The 22,172-nt window shown below is 43.9% G+C and overlaps 1 protein-coding gene across 5 annotated transcripts in view; it reads right to left on the bottom strand.

Annotated features, from left to right (window-relative positions):
• Window positions 1-594: 594 nt before the first annotated feature.
• Window positions 595-22,172, bottom strand: part of GJC1 (gap junction protein gamma 1) — a 33,410-nt gene continuing 11,832 nt past the window's right edge. For 2 of the 5 annotated variants that reach the window (XM_003952992.5, XM_009431986.4), the window contains exons 2-3: window positions 10,714-10,789; window positions 6,354-9,166 (exon numbers count right to left, since the gene is read on the bottom strand). In XM_003952992.5, coding sequence (XP_003953041.1) covers window positions 7,956-9,146 — 1,191 coding nt within the window. In that variant the 5' untranslated portion in view covers window positions 9,147-9,166; window positions 10,714-10,789 and the 3' untranslated portion in view covers window positions 6,354-7,955. Of the gene's footprint in view, window positions 947-1,588; window positions 1,729-1,754; window positions 9,167-10,713; window positions 10,790-22,172 lie in introns of those variants that run through there. The other 3 variants (XR_001710788.4, XM_009431987.5, XM_001147361.6) reach the window with 3 other exon arrangements.

Below are 22,172 nucleotides of genomic sequence, written 5' to 3'. Positions count from 1 at the left end.
CATGTAAATTATATCTTAATAAAAGATTTAAAAAAATGAATCCCCCAGATAACTTGTTAGTTCTGATTATGTAGGTCTGCAATGGATCTAAAATACACACACACACACACACACACACACACACACACACACACACGTATATATATAGAGAGAGAGACAGACAGACAGGGTCTCGCTCTTGCTCTGTCATCCAGGGTGGCGTGCAGTGGCGCAACCACGGCTCACTGTAGCCTCCACCTCGGCAGTCAACCGATCTTCCTGCCTCAGCCTCCCAAGGAGCTCGGACTACAGGTGAGTACTACCATGCCTAGCTAATTTTTTGCTTATTTTTTGTAGAGACAGGGTCTCATTATGTTGCCCAGACTAGGAATCTATATATCGCTATCTCTCTCTCTCTCTGTTATATATATTTTTTAATTTTTTTTTTTTTGAGACAGAGTCTAGCTCTGTTGCCCAGGCTGGAGTGCAGTGGCACAATCTTGGCTCACTGCAAGCTTCGCCTCCCGGGTTCACGCCATTCTCCTGCCTCAGCCTCCTGAGTAGCTGGGACTACAGGTGCCCGCCACCATGGCCGGCTAATTTTTTTGTATTTTTAGTAGAGATGGGGTTTCACCATGTTAGCCAGGATGGACTCAATCTCCTGACTTCGTGATCCGCCCGCCTTGGCCCAGGAATCTGTATGTTAATAGCATTCCTGTTACTTCTAACAAGTAGTCCAATGGTCCAATGGTTACATTTTGAAAAAGTACTGTAATAGACAGATGCAAGGTCCACCCAGCAAAGATGCCCCTAAACCCTTGTGAGCACCCGCTAACAGCTGCTTCTGGACCCTCCTCTTGCAAGAACAAAGGATACTGGATTGTACAGACCTGGATTCTGTTCCCAAATTTGCCTCTGCTTCCATATTCTTCATGCCGTTGTGCAACCTGCTTCCAATGGGAGATATCTAAAGGAAACAAACCCTAAAAGTATCATATAAGCCCTTAAAACCTTAAAAACAGTTTTCAAACTCTGTGTAGCAAAGAAAACAGATTTGATGCCACAGGTATTAGTCTCCGTTCTGATGGCAAATCTGCCAAAGAATCTACTTTCAAAACTAACAGATCCAGAGTGATTTAACTGCTCCAATAGCATTCAAATAGCTCACAAATTCATTACCAAATATGGTTGGCTGACCAGTTTACAATCTGTGCTGCTGAGGGTGAGCTGTTCGTGACCTACCAGTCGGCTATCCCGTGTCTGAGGGAACAAGAGGGCATTGCTGCTCCCTTCTCAGGAGGTGGATTAGGCTTTTCAACGACACTGCTGACTCTGCTGCCGCAAAGGGTCCCTTGCAGAAGGCACTCCAGGAAAGGCCTCCAGAACCGAGGGAAGTCAAGGGTGCATTCCCAGCTTTTGAGCTTAGACCCCAGCCTCCCCCGCCAGGCTACCTATATTCCCCAGATTGCGACGCCACGAATATGCTGACCTATTTAGCCACAGTAGTCCCAGAAGAGCTTCAAATCAGCTATGAAAAAAGGCATCTTTTAAGCCCAAACCTTTAGTTGGAAATTTCTCTGCTCAAGTATTCCCACCAAGATCAACTTACAGGTGAAACGTATGAGGAAGAGATCTTCATATTAGCTTTTCTGTGTATATCACTAAGCTCTTGGGTATTATCTTATATAAATAGGGTAAAATCCTCAATATGACATTTCCTGGCAGCTGATTTTCAGTTGGTTTCGAATTCTGAGAAAGGAAACACAAACCACAAATGAATCTTCAAAACTGTATTTGGAATTGACAAAATCTTCCTAGAGACAAGGCCCTGAGCACACAGAGTCCATCTCCACCATGAAAATATTACATAAGCTGTACAGAACAAAATTAGCAATGAGTGATCTTTGGCACTAGAACAGGTGATTCCTTAGCTGTTCATGCAATATCCAAACTGCACACCACATGACATTAGATTGCTGGTTAACCATTTAATTTTACATTTAAATTATCTTAAAAGGCTGGAAGTCCTAGCTAAGTTTTCAATATCAATATGCTACCCATGTCATAACACTTAGTGCCTGAGGTAGAGATTTCTGTAAGAGATTTTTTAAAACACAATTGAGAGTATAATACAGAAAAACATTTTAAATCTTGGAAGCATATAGCCTGATTCAACAAGCCAACTCTGAAATGCAGAACTAGTACCTTTTTTATTTGAGTCTCACTCCATCACCCAAGCTGGAGTGCAGTGGTGCAATCTCAGCTCACTGCAACCTCCGCCTCCTGGGTTCAAGAGATTCTCATCTCATGCCTCAGCCTCCCAAGTAGCTGTAAGTACAGGCGCGTGCCACCATACCTAATTTTTATATTTTTAGTAGAGACAGTTTTGCCATGTGGGCCAGGCTGGTCTCGAACTCCTGACCTCATGTGATCCACCTGCCTTGGCCTCCCAAAGTGTTGGGATTACAGGCATAAGCCACCACACCCAGCCAGAACTATTACTTCTTTTATCTCTGTAGAAACTGCACTGGATAACTTTTTTCCTCTTTTTTGGCGACAGTCTTACTCTGTCACCCAGGCTGGAGTGCAGTGGCGCGATCTCGGCTCACAGCAACCTCTGCCTTCCAGATTCAAGGAAATCTCATGCCTCAACATCCCGAGTAGCTGGGATTACAGGTGTGCACCACCATGCCCGGCTAATTTTTGTAGTTTTAGTAGAGAGGGGGTTTTACCATGTTGGCCAGGCTTGTTTCAAACTCCTGACCTCTAGTGATCCACCCACCTCAGCCTCCCAAAGTGCTGGGATTACAGGTGTTAGCCACCACGCACAGCCGAGAACTTTCTTTTATTTGGACTCCTGATTTTAGAATACCATGGTTTCTTTAAAAAAAAAAAAAAAAGTACGATTATTAACACTGATTAATAACACATGAACCAAACCCACTTAATATCATTATTAAAAACAGGCTGGGCACAGTGGCTTATGCCTGTAATCCCAGCACCTTCGGAGGCTGTGACGGGAGGATTGCTTGGGCCCAGGAGTTTGAGACCAGTCTGGGCAACATAGTGAGAGCTCTGTCTCTACAAAAAATACAAAAATTAGCCAGGTGTGGTGGTGAGCACTTGCAGCCCAGCTACTTGGGAGGCTGAAGTGGGAGGATTGCTTGAGCCGAGGAGGTCCAGGCTGTATTGAGTTGAGATTGTGCCACTGCACTCTAGCCTGGGCTCAAAACAAACCCCAAAAAACAAAACCAAACATCAATAGAACTACATAGAGACAACAGCAAATACAAATCTTTAAACACTTCATGATGTGGCCGGAATGAGTACAAGTATGCAATTCAATGATTCCAACATTTGATGGTGACTGTGAATTATTACATATTTATTACATATAAATGAGTTTAAATTTTATTTCCAAACTGCATGCAGGGACTTTATTATTACTATTAATTTTTTTTTGAGAGTTTCACTCATTGCCCAGGCTGAAGTGCAATGGCACAATCTCGGCTCACTGCAACCTCTACCTCCTGGGATCAAGTGATTCTCATCTCAGCCTCCTGAGTAGCTGGGATTACAGGTACCCACCACCACGCCCGGCTAATTTTTGGTATTTTTAGTAGAGACGGGGTTTCACCATGTTGGCCAGGCTGGTCTCAAACTCCTGACCTTGTGATTCGCCCACCTTGGCCTCCCAAAGTGCTGGGATTACAGGCGTGAGCCACCATGCCTGGCCAAAACCTTTGATTTTTAAAAAGGCGTTTCTTGAAGTACCTTATTAAACATTTGATTTGAAGGAAACTGCATGTCTAACATACTTGCCTTTTACAGAAAGCTGGCTAGCCAAAAATGTATCATCAACTATCGATTTTATTTTCAGAAGTGGACTGTCTCTTAAATGAGACAGCATAAAGTATGGACTTGTAGAAGCTGAACGAGTAAATCATGAGTGTAACTGATAACATGTAAGTCCATTCTTCGTATAAACTGCTAGAGAGTGTTTCAGACCATCACTGATGTCTGTGATAAAGAGCACCAAAGCATCACAGTCCAACTTTTTTTTTAAGCGCCAAGTTCAAACAAGTGACCAATAATAATGGTTGGTCCTTGAACGTCTTTTACCAGAGGCCTTTTCTAATCACTTCGTAACACTTCTGAGATGTACATGGCTCCTGAAACTTGAAAACAAAGCCACAAAATGAACATTAACATTTCTTTAGGGGAAAATGCTATCTAATTTTCCCCTCAAGTTTGAATTAACCAAAAAAAAAAAAAAAAAAAAAAAAAAAAAAAGCCTATTTCTTTTACAAATCTTCTGAATAACGGGTTTTAAGAACAGGCCAGGCGCGGTGGCTCACGCCTGTAATCCCAGCACTTTGGGAAGCTGAGGTGGGTGGATCACGAGGTCAGGAGTTCGAGACCAGCCTGCCAGCCTGGCCAACATGATGAAGCCCTGTCTCTATTAAAAATACAAAAAACATCAGCCTGGTATGGTGGTGGTGCCTGTAATCCCAGCTACTCGGGAGGCTGAGGCAGGAGAATCGCTTGAACCCAGGAGGCGGAGGTTGCAGTGAGCCGAAATCACACCACTGCACTCCAGCCTGAGCGACAAGAGCAAGACTCTGTCTTAAGAAAAAAAAGAGCAAAGGACACACCACATCTGCATAAATCCAAGTGTGTTAAGGAACATAATCATGTTGATTGTATCCTGATTCTAGCAGGTGAAGGACTAAGCACTCAACCTGTATTTGGAGGAGAAGCAAGTGTCATGATGGAGCATGTCTTATATGGCAATTCAAAACAGTATGATTCTGATGCGAGAGAACTAAATGTTGGACAGGCTTTTTATACAAACCCCACCTGCATGATCCAGAACAATATTCTTACAGATTCAATGCAGACTCCACCAATGGGTTAGCTAGATATCAACAGGCTCACTTTCTTTTTTTCTTTTTTTTTTTTTTTTGAGACAAGAGTTTCACTCTGTCTTGCAGGCTGGAGTGCAATTGGTATGATCTCAGCTCACTGCAACCTCTGCCTCCTGGGTTCAAGCAATTCTCCTGCCTCAACCTCCCAAGTAGCTGGGATTACAGGCGTCCACCCAGCACTCCTGGCTAATTTTTGTATTTTTAGTAGAGACGGAGTTTCACCATGTTGACCAGTCTGGTCTTGAACTCCTGACCTCAGGTAATCCACCCGCCTGGGCCTCCTAAAGTGCTGGGATTACGGGTGTGAGCCACCGCGCCTGGCCCATTTTCTTAATGTAAGTCCACAATATGTCATTAGGGGAGAATGACTTTGGCAAACTCATATGCTTCAAAGGCAGAAAGACATGTACTAAGAAGGCAGTTAGAGCTGGAAAATTCTTGACGTAATTACAACTTTAGCAAGAGAATAAAAATAGACTTTAAAAGTGTGTGCATGTGGGGAGGTGACAGAATATCTTTATATGTACTTTAGGAAGCTGACGCGTTATCCAGACACAAAAGATAACATTCTCATCAAAACAGGCCAAGATGAAACACCAGGGGCACTCTTCACAGAAACTAAGTGGATGCTTCTGGCGCCAAATGTCTTTGCCTGGTTCTTCCTGGCATTTCTGCTTGACTCCTTCCCCCTGTATCATTCTCAAATCCCCAACCTTTCCACTGGGCAAAGCCACTCTCTTCTCCCTCAGGCTCTGAAGAGATAACACAAATGTATGGACACTTTTTGTCCTTCAATTAAAAAACCTGCTGGAAGCTCCAGTGATGTTAAGAATTAACTGGTAGTTCTTTATCTTAGCTAGGCTTATGTATTCAAAATTTTGCCTGTTTTCTTGGAATTATATGAATTTCCTTATTAAACATTTGATTTGAAGGAAACTGTGCATGTCTATTAATTACCCATTATGTACATGTGTATTTCTGAAATTTCTCCTTCAGTCTCACCTGAGTTTAATTTTTGCTTAAGATGTTTAGAGTTCCTGAGGTGCTTCTCTAGGCTAAAATTTAAAGATTTTTTTTTTTTTAAAAAAGCAAATAAAAGTAAATGAATGGCTAAAAGATAAGGTTAAATTTTCTAGGCTGGGCATGGTGGCTCACGCCTATAATACTAACACTTTGAGAGGCTGAGGCGGGAGGATCACTTGAACCCAAAAGTTCGACACCAAAAGCTGGGTAACATAGTGAGACCTCGTCTCTACAAAAAAAATTTTTTAAAAAGAATTAGCCGAGTATGGTGGCACATGCCTGTAGTCCCAGCTAATCAAGAGGCTGAGGTGGAATGATTGCTTGAGCCTGGGAGGCAGAGGCTGCAGTGAGCTGAGATCATGCTGCTGCACTCCAGCCTGGGTGAAAGAGGGAGACCCTGTCTCAAAAAAAAATTTCCTTAAGTTTCTTTTTTTGGTGGGGGTAGGAATGCAGTAGAGAAACAAAAACACTGCACAAAGGGTGCAGTGTTCTACTATTCATCTAAATAATGGAGAACTGGCATTTTACAATTAAGATATAAAAAATATTCATACTTTCAGAATTTCCAAGTCAGAGGTGGCTTACAACAGCTTTCATTAGAAAAGGGTGAGACACCCAAATAAAATGCTCCCTGGTGGAACAAAGTCCCCTTTAAACCTTTACCAAGCTCTTTCTCAGAAGCTCACAAAACTTAAGACAATGTGAACATGATGAGAAAGCAAAGCTCTCCAACATAAGGCTGAAAATGACAATAAAAGACTGCAATAAAAGACTAGTGGGATGAACATGAATGCTTGTCAGTGACAAACACATTATGCCTACAAAGAATAAATACTGCACTTCTCTTTAGGTCTATTTACAGACAGGACCCCATGACCTTTCAGGCATAAACCTCCACTGGCAGAAGTAAGAATTTAATCACAAAACTTCTATGGTAAATTATAAAAAATAAGAAATTTGGATTTAGGCCTTCTGCCATTTCCAATACAAGTAGCTTTGAGTATTCTTGGTTGACAAGGGAATGTTTGCATTTCTAATGTTAACAAAGAAAATATCCACCACTGGCTTCTTAACCAGACGGAAGCGGGCAGGTTTCTGGATAGAGGCTTAAGGCAAATCAAACAGGTTCACAACTAAGCATCCTATTAGGGATTCCAGGCATGGCTTTGCTTTCTGAGGGACAGCTCCATATCATCTCTAGCCAGGTTTTCCACATTGCTACCAAACTGGGGACACGTTTCTGTATCAGGCTTTTGAAAGAACTTTAAGTTATATACATATACCATCAAAGCATATACTGGTGATGCTTGATATTTAAAGGAATCCAACAGTGAATCATTTATTTCCTTTGAAAATAAGGTTTTCAAAAATTGGCTACAACTCTGATCGCATGAATGAGATTCAAAGATTTCTCACATAAAAGAAAGATCTCAACCTCCTTCTACTGTGAACTTGCTTTCCAAGACTAAAAACTGGTATCTCCTCTTCAGTCTCCTTACACATCTGAAATCGTTCCTGCAATATGAGAGGCACTTTTATTAGGTGTAGCATCTATTAAAAACTCTAAAGCCAGGGTAGAATTTGCTGAACAAAGTAATAGCACTAGCCTAATAGGCATTATTTATAAGGACTTTTTCCCCTTTAATATAAAAGTATAACTACAGCAGTTCAATGTACAAATACAAAAAAAGTTCTCATACTAAAAAAAAAAGTACCATAATACTGTACATACAAAAACTGTTCAACAAGAATGATTTAAATATGTCTGTTCTTCTCCAGATCTGGAAGACACAAATGTAAAGTTCTGCAACTGTATTATTGCTAAGAACATGTGCCTGGGAACACTGTGTTTCCCTTTCTGTCCCTCAGCCCAGCCCCGCCTCCAGAGTCCCCTGAGCTTGGATCATGAGCCAACAGCATCCCTGAAGATAACCAGAGCCAAATGTTTACTCAATGGAAGTCATTATTCAGTGAGCTGCTGCTTACCATAAACTATGAAAAGCACAGGTTTTAAGCCCGCCAGGATTAAATCCAGACGGAGGTCTTCCCATCCCCTGATTTGCTACTGGCAGTGCTTTTGTTGGACCCAGCTTTGGACCCCACTTTGGCCTTCTTCTCCCGGGGACCATGAGGGTTGTTTTGGTGACTGTAGGCCTGAACTGCCAGATCCAAGCGTTCCTGAGCCATCCTGATCTCCCGCTGCAGAGCCTCCAGGTCAGCTGGGAGGTTCTCCTCATGGCTGCCATACTGCTGTTCCTGGGCTGTGTTGGCCTTGTTTTGCTTGTAGGCGATCTTAGCATTGGACAGTTCGGTGTACTGGATTTGATCTGGTTTGACAGCAATGTTATAGCCAGGGGGAGCAGATGGTGTATTCCAAGTGAAAGGATAATTATAAGCACCCGGATCCTCAAGTTCCCTCCTTTTACTGTTTAGTGAGTCTCGAATGGTCCCAAACCCTAAATGAAGCATCTCCCAAATGTTAAGCAAGAGGCAAAGGCCTGTAACACCATACATTATCAGAAGGAAGATGGTCTTTTCAGTGGGTCTAGAAATAAAGCAGTCTATCTTATGAGGACAAGGAAGTCTGCTGCACACATAAAACGGGTGGACTTGGAAGCCATATAGAAAATACTGCCCTATCAGAAAACCCACCTCAAACACGGTCCTTGCCAGCAACTGCAGCACATAGATTTTCATGAGCCCATCTTCCCGAATCCGTCGTCGGCCATCATGCTTAGGTTTGGGTTGGCTCTGCTCTTTATTTTCCTTATCACTTTCTAACTCCATCTCTGGATACATCATAGGATCCTCTTCGTTGTCCTCCTCCGTTTCTTCCAGAGCCCGGTGTTGTTTCCAGCGCATTGCATAGGGCTTGCTCCGAGCTGCCTTCTTGTCTGCTTCACCGTGCTCCATTTTGGCAATCTTGTGGATAGCATAGCCCAGGTACATCACAGAGGGAGTTGCCACCAGGATGATCTGGAACACCCAGAAGCGTACATGGGAGAGAGGTGCAAACGCATCATAACAGACATTCTCACAGCCCGGCTGTTCTGTGTTGCACACAAATTTGCTTTGCTCATCGTAATAGATGGATTCTCCTCCTACAGCTGTAAGGACGATCCGGAAGACAATCAGAACAGTGAGCCAGATCTTCCCCACAAATGTGGAATGGTTGTGAATCTCCTCTAGCAGGCGAGTCAGGAAGCTCCAACTCATGGTGATTGAATTGGTATGCCCTGATAAAAGTGGAAAAATACCAAAATAAAATCAACAAATATTAAATCTTAATTTAATTATTAATTATGATATCTCTAGGAACTACTGCTTTGAATACTTGAAATCTAACCTCAAGGTTCACAGTGGAACAAATGTTAGAATAAACAGCATCTCAGTTGGGTAGGGTGGCTCACGCCTGTAATCCCAGCACTTTGGGAGGCCAAGGCGGGCAGATTACTTGAGGTCAGGAGTTAAAGACCAGCCTGGTCAACATGGTGAAACTCCGTCTCTACAAAAATACAAAAATTACCCGGGCACGGTGGTGTGCACCTGTAATCCCAGCAGCTCAGGAGGTTGAGGCAGGATAATTGCTTGAACAGAGCAAGACTCCATCTCAAAAAAAAGAATAAACAGCATCTCACTCTCTACTATCTTCAAGAAGGTCAATTCACCTCAGTCAACACCTGTTGGCCCCACAAGGTCCCAGAAAGTATGGATTGCTTTCATATCTCCTCTGGTTTAAAAGGTAAACTTGTAGCTACTATTTATTGAGATATTTCTCAGACCTTGGTTCTTCTGTTTTTTTTTTTTTTTTTTGAGACAGTTTCCCTCTTTCGCTCAGGCTGCAGTGCAGTGGCGTGATCTTGGCTCACTGCAACCTCCGCCTCCCAGGTTCAAGTGATTCTTGTGCCTCAGCCTCCCGAGTATCTGGGATTACAGTCATGCACCACCATTTTTGTATTTTTAGTAGAGATGGGGTTTCACCATGTTGGCCAGGCTGGTCTCGAACTCCTGACCTCAGGTGATCCGCCTGCCTTGGCCTCTCAAAGTGCTGGGATTACAGGCGTGAACCACTATGCCTGGCCAGACCTAGGTTCTTTACATATACTATTATTTCATGAGACCTTCAGAATTTTGTGAGATAGAAATTTAAAAAACACACAGGTATAGTTATTCGGTCCAATCACAGAAAAACCACCACTGAGAACATAAAGGGGACATCTCGGTTGGACTCCACTGTGAAGGGGTGATTTATTAGGAAACTTAAATTTTAGACAAGTGCTAAAAGGGATTAAGAAGATGGTACAGCTACAAACTGCTGGCAATCATTAAGAACTAAAAAGACAGAAGGGAACTAGGAAGATCTTCCCTAGCTAGGCTGCATCGCATACCAGATTTTGGTTTTACTTAGAAGCCCAGTAAATGGTCTTGCAATAAATATTGTACCCCTTTACTATATAACAGAATCTACAAATTATACTTCTGTACCTTATTTATGGTAGACATTAAAAAATGATTGCTAAACTGAACTGTGAGGACATTAAATCCAATCAACAGCAAATCCATTTAAAACAGCATTTTAAAGGACAGTTTCTTTCTGAGATTCCCAGATCTACATCCAGGATCCAGGTAAAAACCACCTAAATGAGGTAATATATGGGAAATCCCCAATAAAGCCCCGACACAAAGTAGACTTAATTTTTAACTTGTCCTCCTCCCTCTCCCAGTTTACTTCTGCAGATTACAGATGATTTGTCAGCACCACCAAAGTTTAAACACACTTTACCTGTTGTCCAGAACTTCGGTTACCCAAAATTTTCTTAGAGAAATGATGTTTTGATTGCAATTTTTCCAGATTCCCTCTGGAAGGGAAAAAGAAAAGAGCAGGTCATAAGCTTTCTCCCACAGAAAACAATGAATCACTAAAATGCCATTTTCAGAAAGAAACAAAGTTTTCTATGTATCATAAAAATCAATGAGAATAAGATAGAAACAGGCTTGAGTTTGAATACCAGTCTTCTCCTCCCCATACAGGTGGCAGGAGAAACCATGTAACAGGTGACCCAAAGATTCTTAAGTCACCACAGTCTAAGAATATACGACAGGAAGATGCGTCAGTAGTAAAAATATGAAGCAGATGAACTCTGGCACCTATAGGAAAAAGCCAAAGCAGAAGAATTGCAGCAAATTGAAAGCAGGTCACTGAAGGCCTTGCAAAAACCTTCACCCCATCTGCTCTATTCCCTGAAGCAGCCAATACACCTCTCAGGGGGATTTGAGCAGCTAACTAGGAGCAAGCTGTTTAGCTAAAACACCCAACAGCTGGCTCTCAGTCACAGGAACACCCGTCTCCATGGGAGGTGATTTACAGATACAACTGCTCACAAAAAGTCACAGAAAGAAAACACCTGCATCTGTACTGGATTAAACAGCAAAACAGAAAAGTTTCCAAGATGAATTATTGCTCATTATTAAGCTCTGGCAACTCTGCATAGCTCTGGCCAAATGTCATCCATAAGGCGCCCACATTTAGCAAATAAATTTAAAACAATTCCTGAATGTTATGTGTTTATAGTAACTTAATTAAAAGGGTGCTTTGTTTTGTTGTTTAAAGATACAGGAAAAAAAAACTGGAACAATTTCCAAAGGAACAATGGAAAAAAAAAAAGTGAAGGCATGAAGCCACATAAAGATTTGCACATAGGCCCGGGCAACATAGTGAAACCCTATCTTTCCAAATTGTAAAAAAAATTAGCCAGGTGTGGTGGCAGTGGTGGCCACTGCAGTCCAACCTGGTAGATAGAACAACACCCTGTCTCTTACACACACACACACACACACACACACACACACACACACACGCCCCAGCACAGTGGTTCTGGCTCACACCTGTAATCCCAGCACTTCGGGAGGCCAAGGTGGGGGGAATCACATGAGTTCAGGAGTTTGAGACCAGCCTGGGCAACATGTGAAACCTAGTCTTCACCAAACAACAACAACAACACACACCCCCAAAATTAGCATGGTGACGCACACCTGTGGTCCCAGCTACTTGGGAGGCTCAGGTGAAAGAATCACTTGAGCCCGGGAGGTAGAGGTTGCAGTGAGTTGTGATCGTGCCACTGCACTCCAGCCTAGGTGACAGCGAAACCTCAAAAAATAAAGCAAAAAGATTTACATATGAAGAATCCAGGCCAAGCACGGTGGCTCATGCCTGTAATTCCAGCACTTTGGGAAGCCGAGGTGGGTGGATCACCAGCAGTCGGGAGTTTGAGACCAGCCAGACCAACATGGACTGACCAACTAACTAAAAATACAAAATTAGCCAGGTGTGGTGGTGCATGCCTGTAATCCCAGCTATTTGGGAGGCTGAGGCAGGAGAATTGCTTGAACCTGGGAGGGGGAGGGGGAGGTTGCGGTGAGCTGAGATTGTGCCATTGCACTCTAGCCTGGGCAACAAGAGCAAAACTCCATCTCAAAACAAAACAAAACAAACAAACAAAAGAATCCAGCTGGGCATGGTGGCTCACACCTGTAATCTCAGCACTTTGGAAGGCTGAAGGAGGAGGATCACTTGAACTTGGGAGCTTGAGACTGCAATGAGCTATGATCATACCACTGCACTCCTGCCTGGGCGAGAGAGGGAGACTCTAACACAATAGAATTTCCAGTACAGCTCCCATTTCTAGCCCTGTTTTCCAACTGAGCTCACCACCTCTTTTCTCATTGAATATACAAGTTATAAAACCTCAAAACAAGAAGTAAATAATATAAAATCTTTAAATGGTGATGTAAGCCAGGTTTCCAACATAGAACTCCATGATTCTCATCCACAAATTCTCTGCAGGCTCAGATTTTCCCCAAAGCCTGAAATTTCTATTTGTTCCAATAAGCCAAAATTATGAAAATACAATTAGTTAGAACTAACTCATCTGTTATATCTCCATCCACAAAGATAAATGTGTATCTTTTTTTTTTTTTTGAGACGGAGTTTCACTCTTGTTGCCCAGGCTGGAGTGCAATGGCGCGATCTTGGCTCGCCACAACCTCCACCTCCCAGGTTCAAGCAATTCTCCTGCCTCAGCCTCCCGAGTAGCTGGGATTACAGGTATGCACCACCACGCCTGGCTAATTTTGTATTTTTAGTAGAGACGGGGTTTCTCCATGTTGAGGCTGGTCTTGAACTCCTGACCTCAGGTGATCCGCCCGCCTCGGCCTCCCGAAGTGCTGGGATTACAAGCGTGAGCCACTACGCCCAGCCTTTTTTTTTTTTCCAGACAGTCTCGCTTTTTTGGCCAAGCTGGAGTGCAGTGGCACGATCTCGGCTCACTGCAAGCTCCGCCTCCCAGGTTCACACCATTCTCCTGCCTCAGCCTCCCGAGCAGCTGGGACAACAGGCACCTGCCACCACGCTTGGCTATTTTTTTTTGTATTTTTTAGTAGAGACTGGGTTTCACCATGTTAGCCAAGATGGTCTCGATCTCCTGACCTCGTGATCCACCTGCCTCGGCCTCCCAAAATCCTGGGATTACAAGCGTGAGCCACCACGCCCAGCTAATTTTGTATTTTTAGTAGAGACGAGGTTTCATGTTGGCCAGGCTGGTCTTGAACTCCTGACCTCAGGTAATCCACCTGCCTCAGCCTCCCAAAGTGCTGGGATTACAGGCATGAGCCATCGCGCCCGGCCAAATGTGTATCTTTTAAGTAATTATTGTTATGAAAGAATTTCTCAACAGTTGAGCTTTTCAATAAAATTTTCTTGGTGGGAAGAATTGGTGATAAATCCTTCAGAGCTTATGTAAGTTCTAAAGCAGCCATTTTAACACATCCATTAGTAAGTATTGTGTACTGATTAAGCTGCAGATGTGGAAAATGCTGAACCCTTACAGTCTGGTTTTCCATAGACAATCCTAAGAGCCACAGAGTATGGGTACTCTATACCCACACTCTGAAGTCTTCAGAATGAGTATCGCTACGGTCTATGCTCTTGACCACAAAATGTTGAGAAGATCCACAACAGCCAGGGGTTTTCTCCACAAAACTCGCTGGAGATCTGCAGATGGACTCCCCCCCATTCCCCAGGTCTTCAGCTCTGATCAGTGCATGTGTGGGGAGGAGCGGGGATCTGGATACCTGATCTTCTCTATACTGGATGGACATCAATTAATTCATTTTTTTTTTTTTAAACAGGGTCTCGCTCTGTTGCCCACACTGGAGTGCAGTGGTGCAGACCTAAGTCACTGCAGCCTCAACCTCTTGTGTCAAGCAATCTTCCCACCTTAGCCCCCTGCAGTAGCTGGGACTACAGGTGAAGGAACACTACCATGCCTGGCTAATTTCTGTATAGATGAGGTTTCGTCATATTGCCCAGGCTGGTCTTGTACCCCAGAGCTCAAGTGATCTGCCCACCTCAGCCTCCCAAAGTGTTGGGATTACAGGTGTGAGCCACCACACGCAGCCAATATAATTTCTTTCTTTTTTTTTTTTTGAGATGGAGTTTCGCTCTTGTTGCCCAAGCTGGAGGGAGTGCAATGGCACGATCTCAGCTCACTGCAACCTCCGCCTCCTGGGTTCAAGTGATTCTCCTGCCTCAGCCTCCCAAGTAGCTGGGATTACACACATGTGCCACCACACCCAGCTAATTTTGTATTTTTAGTAGAGACAGGGTTTCACCATGTTGGTCAGGCTGGTCTCCAACTCCTGACCCTCAGGTGATCCACCCACCTCGGCCTCCCAAAGTGCTGGGATTACAGGCGTGAGCCACTGCACCTGGCCTTTTTTCTTTCTTTTTTTTTTTTTTTTGAGACAAAGTCTCTCTTTGTTATCCAGGCTGGAGTGCAGCGGCACCTGGGCTCACTGTAGCCTCAGCCTCCCCAGGTTCAGGTGATCCTCTCACCTCAGCCTCCCAAATACCTGAGACTACAGTTGCACACTACCATGCCTGGCTAATTTTTGTATTTTTTGCAGAGAAGAGGTTTTGCCATGTTGCCCAGGCTGGTCCTGAACTCCTGGGCTCAAGTGATCTGCCTGCCTCGGCCTTCCAAAGTACTAGGATTACAAGCATGAGCCACTATGCCCGGCCTCTTTCTCTTAATATAATTCTGTGGGAAAAAAAATAGGCCGGGCGCGGTGGCTCACGCCTGTAATCCCAGCACTTTGGGAGGCTGAGACAAGTGGATCACCTGAGGTCGGGAGTTCGAGACTGGCCTAGCTAACATGGTGAAACCCCGTCTCTACTAAAAATACAAAATTAGCCGGGCATGGTGGCACGTGCCCGTAATCCCAGCTACTTGGGAGGCTGAGGCAGGAGAATGGCTTAAACCTGGGAGGCAGAGGTTGCAGTGAGCCGAGATCGTCCCATTGCACTCCGGCCTGGGCAAGAACAAAACTCTAAAAAAACAAAAAACAAAAAACAAAAAACAAAAAAACCCAGCTGGGAGCAGTGGCTCATGCCTGTAATCCCAGCACTTTGGGAGCCCAAGGCGGATGGATCACGAGGTCAGGAGATCGAGACCATCCTGGCCAACATGATGAAACCCGCCCCTACTAAAAACACAAAAAAATTAGACGGGTGTGGTGGTACACGCTTGTAGTCCCAGCTACTCAGGACTACAAGCTGAGGCTGAGGCAGGAGAATGGCTTGAACCAGGGAGGCAGAGGCTGCAGTGAGTCGAGATTGCGCCACTGCACTCCAGCCTGGCAACAGAGCAAGACTCTGTCTCAAAAATCAAATCAAAACAAAACAAAACAAAAAACCCATAACATTAAAACCCATGTATGCCTATTGTTCCATTACTGGAACGCTACGCATGTGGGAGTTATTTATATCCTACTGTTCAAGATCATTGCCAAGGTCTGATTTTTTCAAATTCAAAAAATTGCAATCTCAGGCATAAATGGGTTAAAACAAACAAACACACACAAAAAAACCCATAATCACAGCTACTTACAAATGTTTTGGTTTTCCTTATGTCCTTCTAGTCTTTATCTAAATGAATACTCTTTCCAAATAACACTAATTTACTAAGGGATCTAGTAGTAAAAATGAACTTTTTTTTTTTTAATTGAGACAGAGTCTCACTGTCGCCCAGGCTGGAGTGCAGTGGCACAATCTCGGCTCTCTGCAACCTCCACCTCCCGGGTTCAAGCGATTCTCCTGCCTCAGCCTCCCGAATAGCTGGGACTACAGGCCCGTGCCACCATGCCCGGCTAATTTTTTGTATTTTTAGTAGAGACAGGGTTTCACCACATTAACCAGGATGGTCTCCATCTCCTGACCTCATGTTCTGCCCACCTCGGCCTCCCAAAGTGCTGGGATTACAGGCGTGAGCCACCACGCCCGGCCAAACTTCTCTTATACTTGTTTACTATTTGCATTTCTTTTTGTGTAAATGTGTTTACCAACTTAACTCCAACATCTCACAAAATGGGTGACGAGCAACTAACCTTCCTTCCTTCTTTCCTCCCTTTCTCTTTTTTTTCTTTGAGACAAGAGTCTCTGTCACCCAGGCTGGAGCGCAGTACCGCAATCTCAGCTGACTGTAGCCTCCGTCTCCTGGGTTCAAGCAATTCTCCTGCCTTAGCCTCCCAAGTAGCTGGGACTACAGGCGCACACCACCACGTCCAACTAATTTTTAGTAGAGATGGGGTTTCACCCCGTTGGCCAGTCTGGTCTCGAACTCCTCACTTCAGGAGATTCACCCGCCTCAGCTTCCCAAAGTGCTGGGATTACAGGTGTGAGCCACCGCACCCAGCTGCAATTTTCTTTCTAAAATAAAGAACCATGAGTTTCCTAAAATGAATGGCAGTATCACCAATGTTTTTACCTATTGAGTCAGTAAGTTTTTCTTTGATACTCTTCCCTTTCCTCTCCTTCCAAGTTACTTTTTTTTTTTTTTTTTTTGAGACAAGAGTCTCTCTCTGTCGCCCAGGCTGGAGTGCAGTACCACGATCTCAGCTTACTGCAGCCTCCATCTCCCGGGTTCAAGCAATTCTCCTGCCTTAGCATCCTGAGTAGCTGGGACTACAGGCACACACCACCACGCCCAACTAATTTTTGTATTTTTAGGAGAGACAGCGTTTCACCATGTTGGCCAGGCTGGTCTCCAACACCTGACCTCAGGTGATCTGCTCACCTCGGCCTCCCAAAGTGCTAAGATTACAGGCATGAGCCACCACGCCCGGCCACAAGTTACCCATTCTTACTCTCAGTGAAATGTCAAATAATTCCTGGGAGATGAGTGCAGTCTGGGAAACATTTTGAAAACATTAGTCCTCATTTCTGTAATGGGTCACTCATTCTCTAGGCAAGCCCCCTCCCTGGCAGCTATGTATTAACAAAGCATTAAGGATTGGCTTACAATGTTACAGAGTACAATACTCCTCCAGAGAAATTAAGATCATTTCAAGAAGTAGAATGAGTAGAAGGCAGGTTCTGGAATTAACATTTCTAAGCAGAATATGTCACTGCCAATTGTGGTCTCACTGTGGAGAAAAGTGGGTTCTTGCTCCACTGAAGTTTCCTTTCCCCTGAACCATTATTATTATTTTTTGAGACAGAGTCTTGCTCCGTCTCCCAGGCTGGAGTGCAGTGGCCTGATCTTGGCTCACTACAAGCTCCACCTCCCAGGTTCATGCCATTCTCCCGCCTCAGCCTCCCGAGAAGCTGGGACTACAGGTGCCCGCCACCACGCCCGGCTAATTTTTTGCATTTTTAGTAGAGATGGGGTTTCACCATGTTAGCCAGGATGGTCTTGATCTCCTGACCTCGTGATCCACCCACCTCAGCCTCCCAAAGTGCTGGGATTACAGGCGTGAGCCACCACACCCAGCCCTGAACATTTTATCTATTTTTTCTTGAATGGCTTCTTAAATTTTTTTTTTAAAGAATGCTGCAATTCACGGAAGCACATAATTCAAAAGGATTCACTCACTCACACACAAAAAACCCTGGAGATCTGCAGAGGGGCCCCTCAGTCTTCAGAACTGATCAGTGCACATGTGAGGAAATGGTCTACATAAGGGACCTGAAAAGGTGCCTAAAATTCAGGACATAGGGCCGGAGCGATGGCTCACGCCTGTAATCCTAGCACTTTGGGAGGCCAAGGCAGGTGGATCACCTAAGGTCAGGAGTTCGAGACCAGCCTGGCCAACATGGCGAAACCCCATCTCTACTAAAAATACAAAAATTAGCTGGGCGTGGTGGCATGCGCCTGTAATCCCAGATACTTGGAGGCTGAGGCAGGAGAACCACTTGAACCCGGGGGGCGGAGGTTGCAGTGAGACGAGAAGGCACCACTTCACTCAAGCATGGGTGAAAGAGCAAGACTCAGTCTTAGGAAAAAAAAAAAAAAATTTCAGGACATAAGTCTTTTCTGGCTTCCCTGCTTCTGAAAACAAACTTGGTTATAGTGTAGGGGCTGAAAGTCTGAGATTCAGCTGTGAATGGCTCTCATGAATAAAAAATCATGTCTATACTCCATCTACAAATAGAAAACGACATGGAAGCACATGTCAAGTGGTGGAGATGGGTGGAGGCCAAATACCTCAATGTCTTTTGCTAATTAGTAAAGCACCAATTTTTTATTATTTTTTGAGGCTGGGTCTTGCTGTCACCCAGGCTGGAGTGCAGTGGCATGATCTCAGCTCACTGCAACCTCCATCTCTTGGGTTCAAGTGATTCTCCCACTTCAGCCTCCTGAATAGCTGGGGTCCAACTGATTTATATGTACTTTTATACTTAATATCTTCGTGAATATATCCTAAATGCCTTGAGTTTATATCTATAAATTCTAGGAGGTGGTATTATTAGATCACAGGCAATGTAAATCTGCATGGTTTTTGCTTTGTACTGTCATTTGGTTTTCAAAAAAGGCACTAGTAATTTACAGTGCCTGGCAATGAATGTATACTTAAAACAACTTCACCTCCACTTCTTCAGCACTGTCATTATGCTCCTTTACTAGATGCAAAATGGCATTTCAAAATCATGTCAATTTTCATGTTTCTAAGACAGTAGGATACATTCCCCCTCATATATCCAACCCCTTTGTGGGTTATTTCCATTCTTTTACCTATTTGTCTATAAAAGGTAATCTTGATATAGTATAGACATTGATTAATTGACATTTAATATAAACATCTCAGTTTATTTTACTGACTTCCTTCAAATTTTATTATTTTTATAGAATCGTATCAATTCTTTAAAAAATTAAAAGGTTGAAAAAGTTGGCTGGGCGCGGTGGCTCACGACTGTAATCCCAGCATTTTGGGAGGCCAAGGTGGGAGGATCATGAGGTCAGGAGATCGAGACCATCCTGGCTAACAAGGTGAAACCCCATCTCTACTAAAAATACAAAAAATTAGCCAGACGTGGTGGCGGGTGCCTGTAATCCCAGCTACTCGGGAGGCTGAGGCAGGAGAATGGTGTGAACCCGGGAGGTGGAGCTTGCAGTGAGCCGAGATCGTGCCACTGCACTCCAGCCTGGGTGACAGAGCGACACTCCGTCTCAAAAAAAAAAAAAGAAAAAGTTGCTTTTTTCTAGAACGGCTTCTATTTTAAAAGATACTGCAATTCATGGTAGCCCATAATTCAAAAGGATTCACTCACACAAAGAAAACCCAAATACTGAAGAAAATCAAGTTTGCTTATATAACATTTATTAGACAGAAGCCAAATGTGCTATTTTTAGTCTATTTTCCAAATAACTTAGACACAAATCTACCTTGTCTTACACTAGAAAACAGAATTTAAAAAAATTAGCTGGCATCAACATGGTAATAAATTATGTAATTCTCTCTCAAATTCTTATATCAAGAGTTTTCTATAGGTTATATCCAAACAGACTCAAATTAACACTGTTTTTCTGTAAAACATAATTCAGTTTGTTTTGTTTTGGTTTTGGTTTTCTGAGACAGAGTGTCGCTCTGTCGCCCAGGCTGGAGTGCAATGGCGAAGTCTCAGCTCACTGCAACCTCTGCCTCCGGGGTTCAAGCAATTCTCCTGCCTCAGTCAGCTTCTCGAGTAGCTGGGATTACAGGCACTCGCCACCAGGCCTGGCTAATTTTTCTATTTTTAGTAGAGATGAGGTTTCACGTTGTTATCCAGGCTGGTCTCGAACTCCTGACTTAACTGATCCCTCTGCCTCGGCCTCCCAACATGCTGGGATTACAGGTGTGAGCTACCGCGCCCAGCCGAATTAATAGGATTTTTGAAGATCAAATGTAATGAACATTATTTGAATTATTTCAGCAGGTAGATTCTAATAGTAAACTCATTTTAAAGATGAGGAAATCAGGTTTAAAAATTTATAATTTGCCTGCCAGGCGCAGTGGTTCACGTCTGTAATCCCAGCACTTTGGGAGGCCAAGGCGGGCGGATCACCTGAAGTCAGGAGTTCGAGACCAGCCTGACCAAGATGGAGAAACCTGCCTCTACTAAAAATACAAAATTAGCCAGGTGTGGTGGTGCATGCCTGTAATCCCAGCTACTCAGGAGGCTGAGACAGAATTGCTTGAACCCGGGAGGCGGTGGTTGCAGTGAGCTGAGATCGTGCCATTGCACTCCAGCCTGGGCAACAAGAGCAAAAGTCCGTCTCAAAAAAAAAAACCACAAAAAACAAATAACTTTATTATTTGCCTAAAATCATCTACTTATTAAGTAGTGAAGCCAGAATTTGAAGTCAGGCAGTCTTGCACTAGAGTTTGGACTCTTTCTTGACCACTCGCTAGTAAAGAATTACATTACAGATGGAATTATGTACAGGTTCTATGTGACCCTAATCCCAGTCTTTAGGATCAGAACTGCAAAAGAAAAGCACAAGGCCAGGCACGGTGGCTCATGCCTGTAATCCCAGCACTTTGGGAGGCTGAGGCGGGCGGATCACCTGAAGTCAGGAGTTCAAGACCAGCCTGACCAAGATGGAGAAACCCTGTCTCTACTAAAAATACAATATTAGCCAGGCGTGATGGTGCATGCCTGTAATCCTAGTTACTCAGGAGGCTGAGGCAGGAGAATCGCTTGAACTCAGGAGGCGGAGGTTGTGGTGAGCTGAGATTGTGCCATTGCACTCCAGCCTGGGCAACAAGAGTGAAACTCCATCTCAAAAAAACCCAAAAACCAAAAAACTTTATTATTTGCCTAAAATCATCTACTTATTAAGTAGCAAAGCCAGAATTTGAAGTCAGGCAGTCTTGCACTGGAGTTTGGGCTCTTTCTTGACCACTCGCTAGTAAAGAATTACATTACCGATGGAATTATGTACAGGTTCTATGTGACCCTAATCCCAATCTTCAGGATCAGAACAACAAAAGAAAAAGCACAAGGCCAGGCGCGGTGGCTCATGCCTGTAATCCCAGCACTTTGGGAGGCCAAGGTGGGCGGATCAGCTGAAATCAGGAGTTTGAGACCAGCCTGGCCACCATGGTGAAACCCCGTCTCTACTAAAAATAGAAAAATTAGCCGGGCGTGGTGGTGGGCACCTGTAATCCCAGCTACTCGGGAGGCTGAGACTGGAGAATCACTTGAACCCAGGAGGCAGAGGTTGCAGTGAGCTGAAGATTGCGCCATTGCACTCCAGCCTGGGCGACAAGAGCGAAACTCTGTCTCAAAAAAACAAACAAACAAACAAACAAAAAACGCACAAACACCAGAAAGAAAATACATTTCAGAGTTTAAGATCTTAAAATGTAAAATGGAATGAAAGTTTAAAAGTAAAATAAAACAGAACAAGCTTTCTTGGTAGCTGGGGAGGAAGGAATAAACGGTATCTTTGACAAAAATGATTTATTTATTTAAGAAGGACAATTTATTTGGGCATTGAGAATAGGGAGACCACAAAACAACTATTAACCCAAGAAATCACTTCCACATACATCTTTGGAAAAGTCTCTAATAGTCTCATGTTAAAAAAAAAAAAAAAAAAAAGGCCAGGCATGGTGGCTCACATCTGTAATCCTAGCACTTTGGGAGGCTGAGGCGGGTGGATCACAAGGTCAGTTCAAGACCAGCCTGGCCAACATGGTGAAACCCAGTCTCTACTAAAAATACAAAAATTAGCCAGGCCTGGGCTACTGTAATCCCAGCTACTCAGGAGGCTGAGGCAGGAGAATTGCTTCAACCCGGAAGGCAGAGGTTGCAGTGAGCCAAGATTGTACCACTGCACTCCAGCCTGGGCAAGAGAGCAAAAGAGCAAAAGAGCAAAACACCATCTGGGGGTGTGGGGCAGGAAGAAGCTGGCTGGGCGT

This window comes from Pan troglodytes, chromosome 19, assembly GCF_028858775.2.
Source record: "Pan troglodytes isolate AG18354 chromosome 19, NHGRI_mPanTro3-v2.0_pri, whole genome shotgun sequence".
Lineage (NCBI taxonomy): Eukaryota > Metazoa > Chordata > Mammalia > Primates > Hominidae > Pan > Pan troglodytes.
Note: the sequence above shows the minus strand (reverse complement) of the source record. Positions and strands in the feature narration are given on the sequence as shown.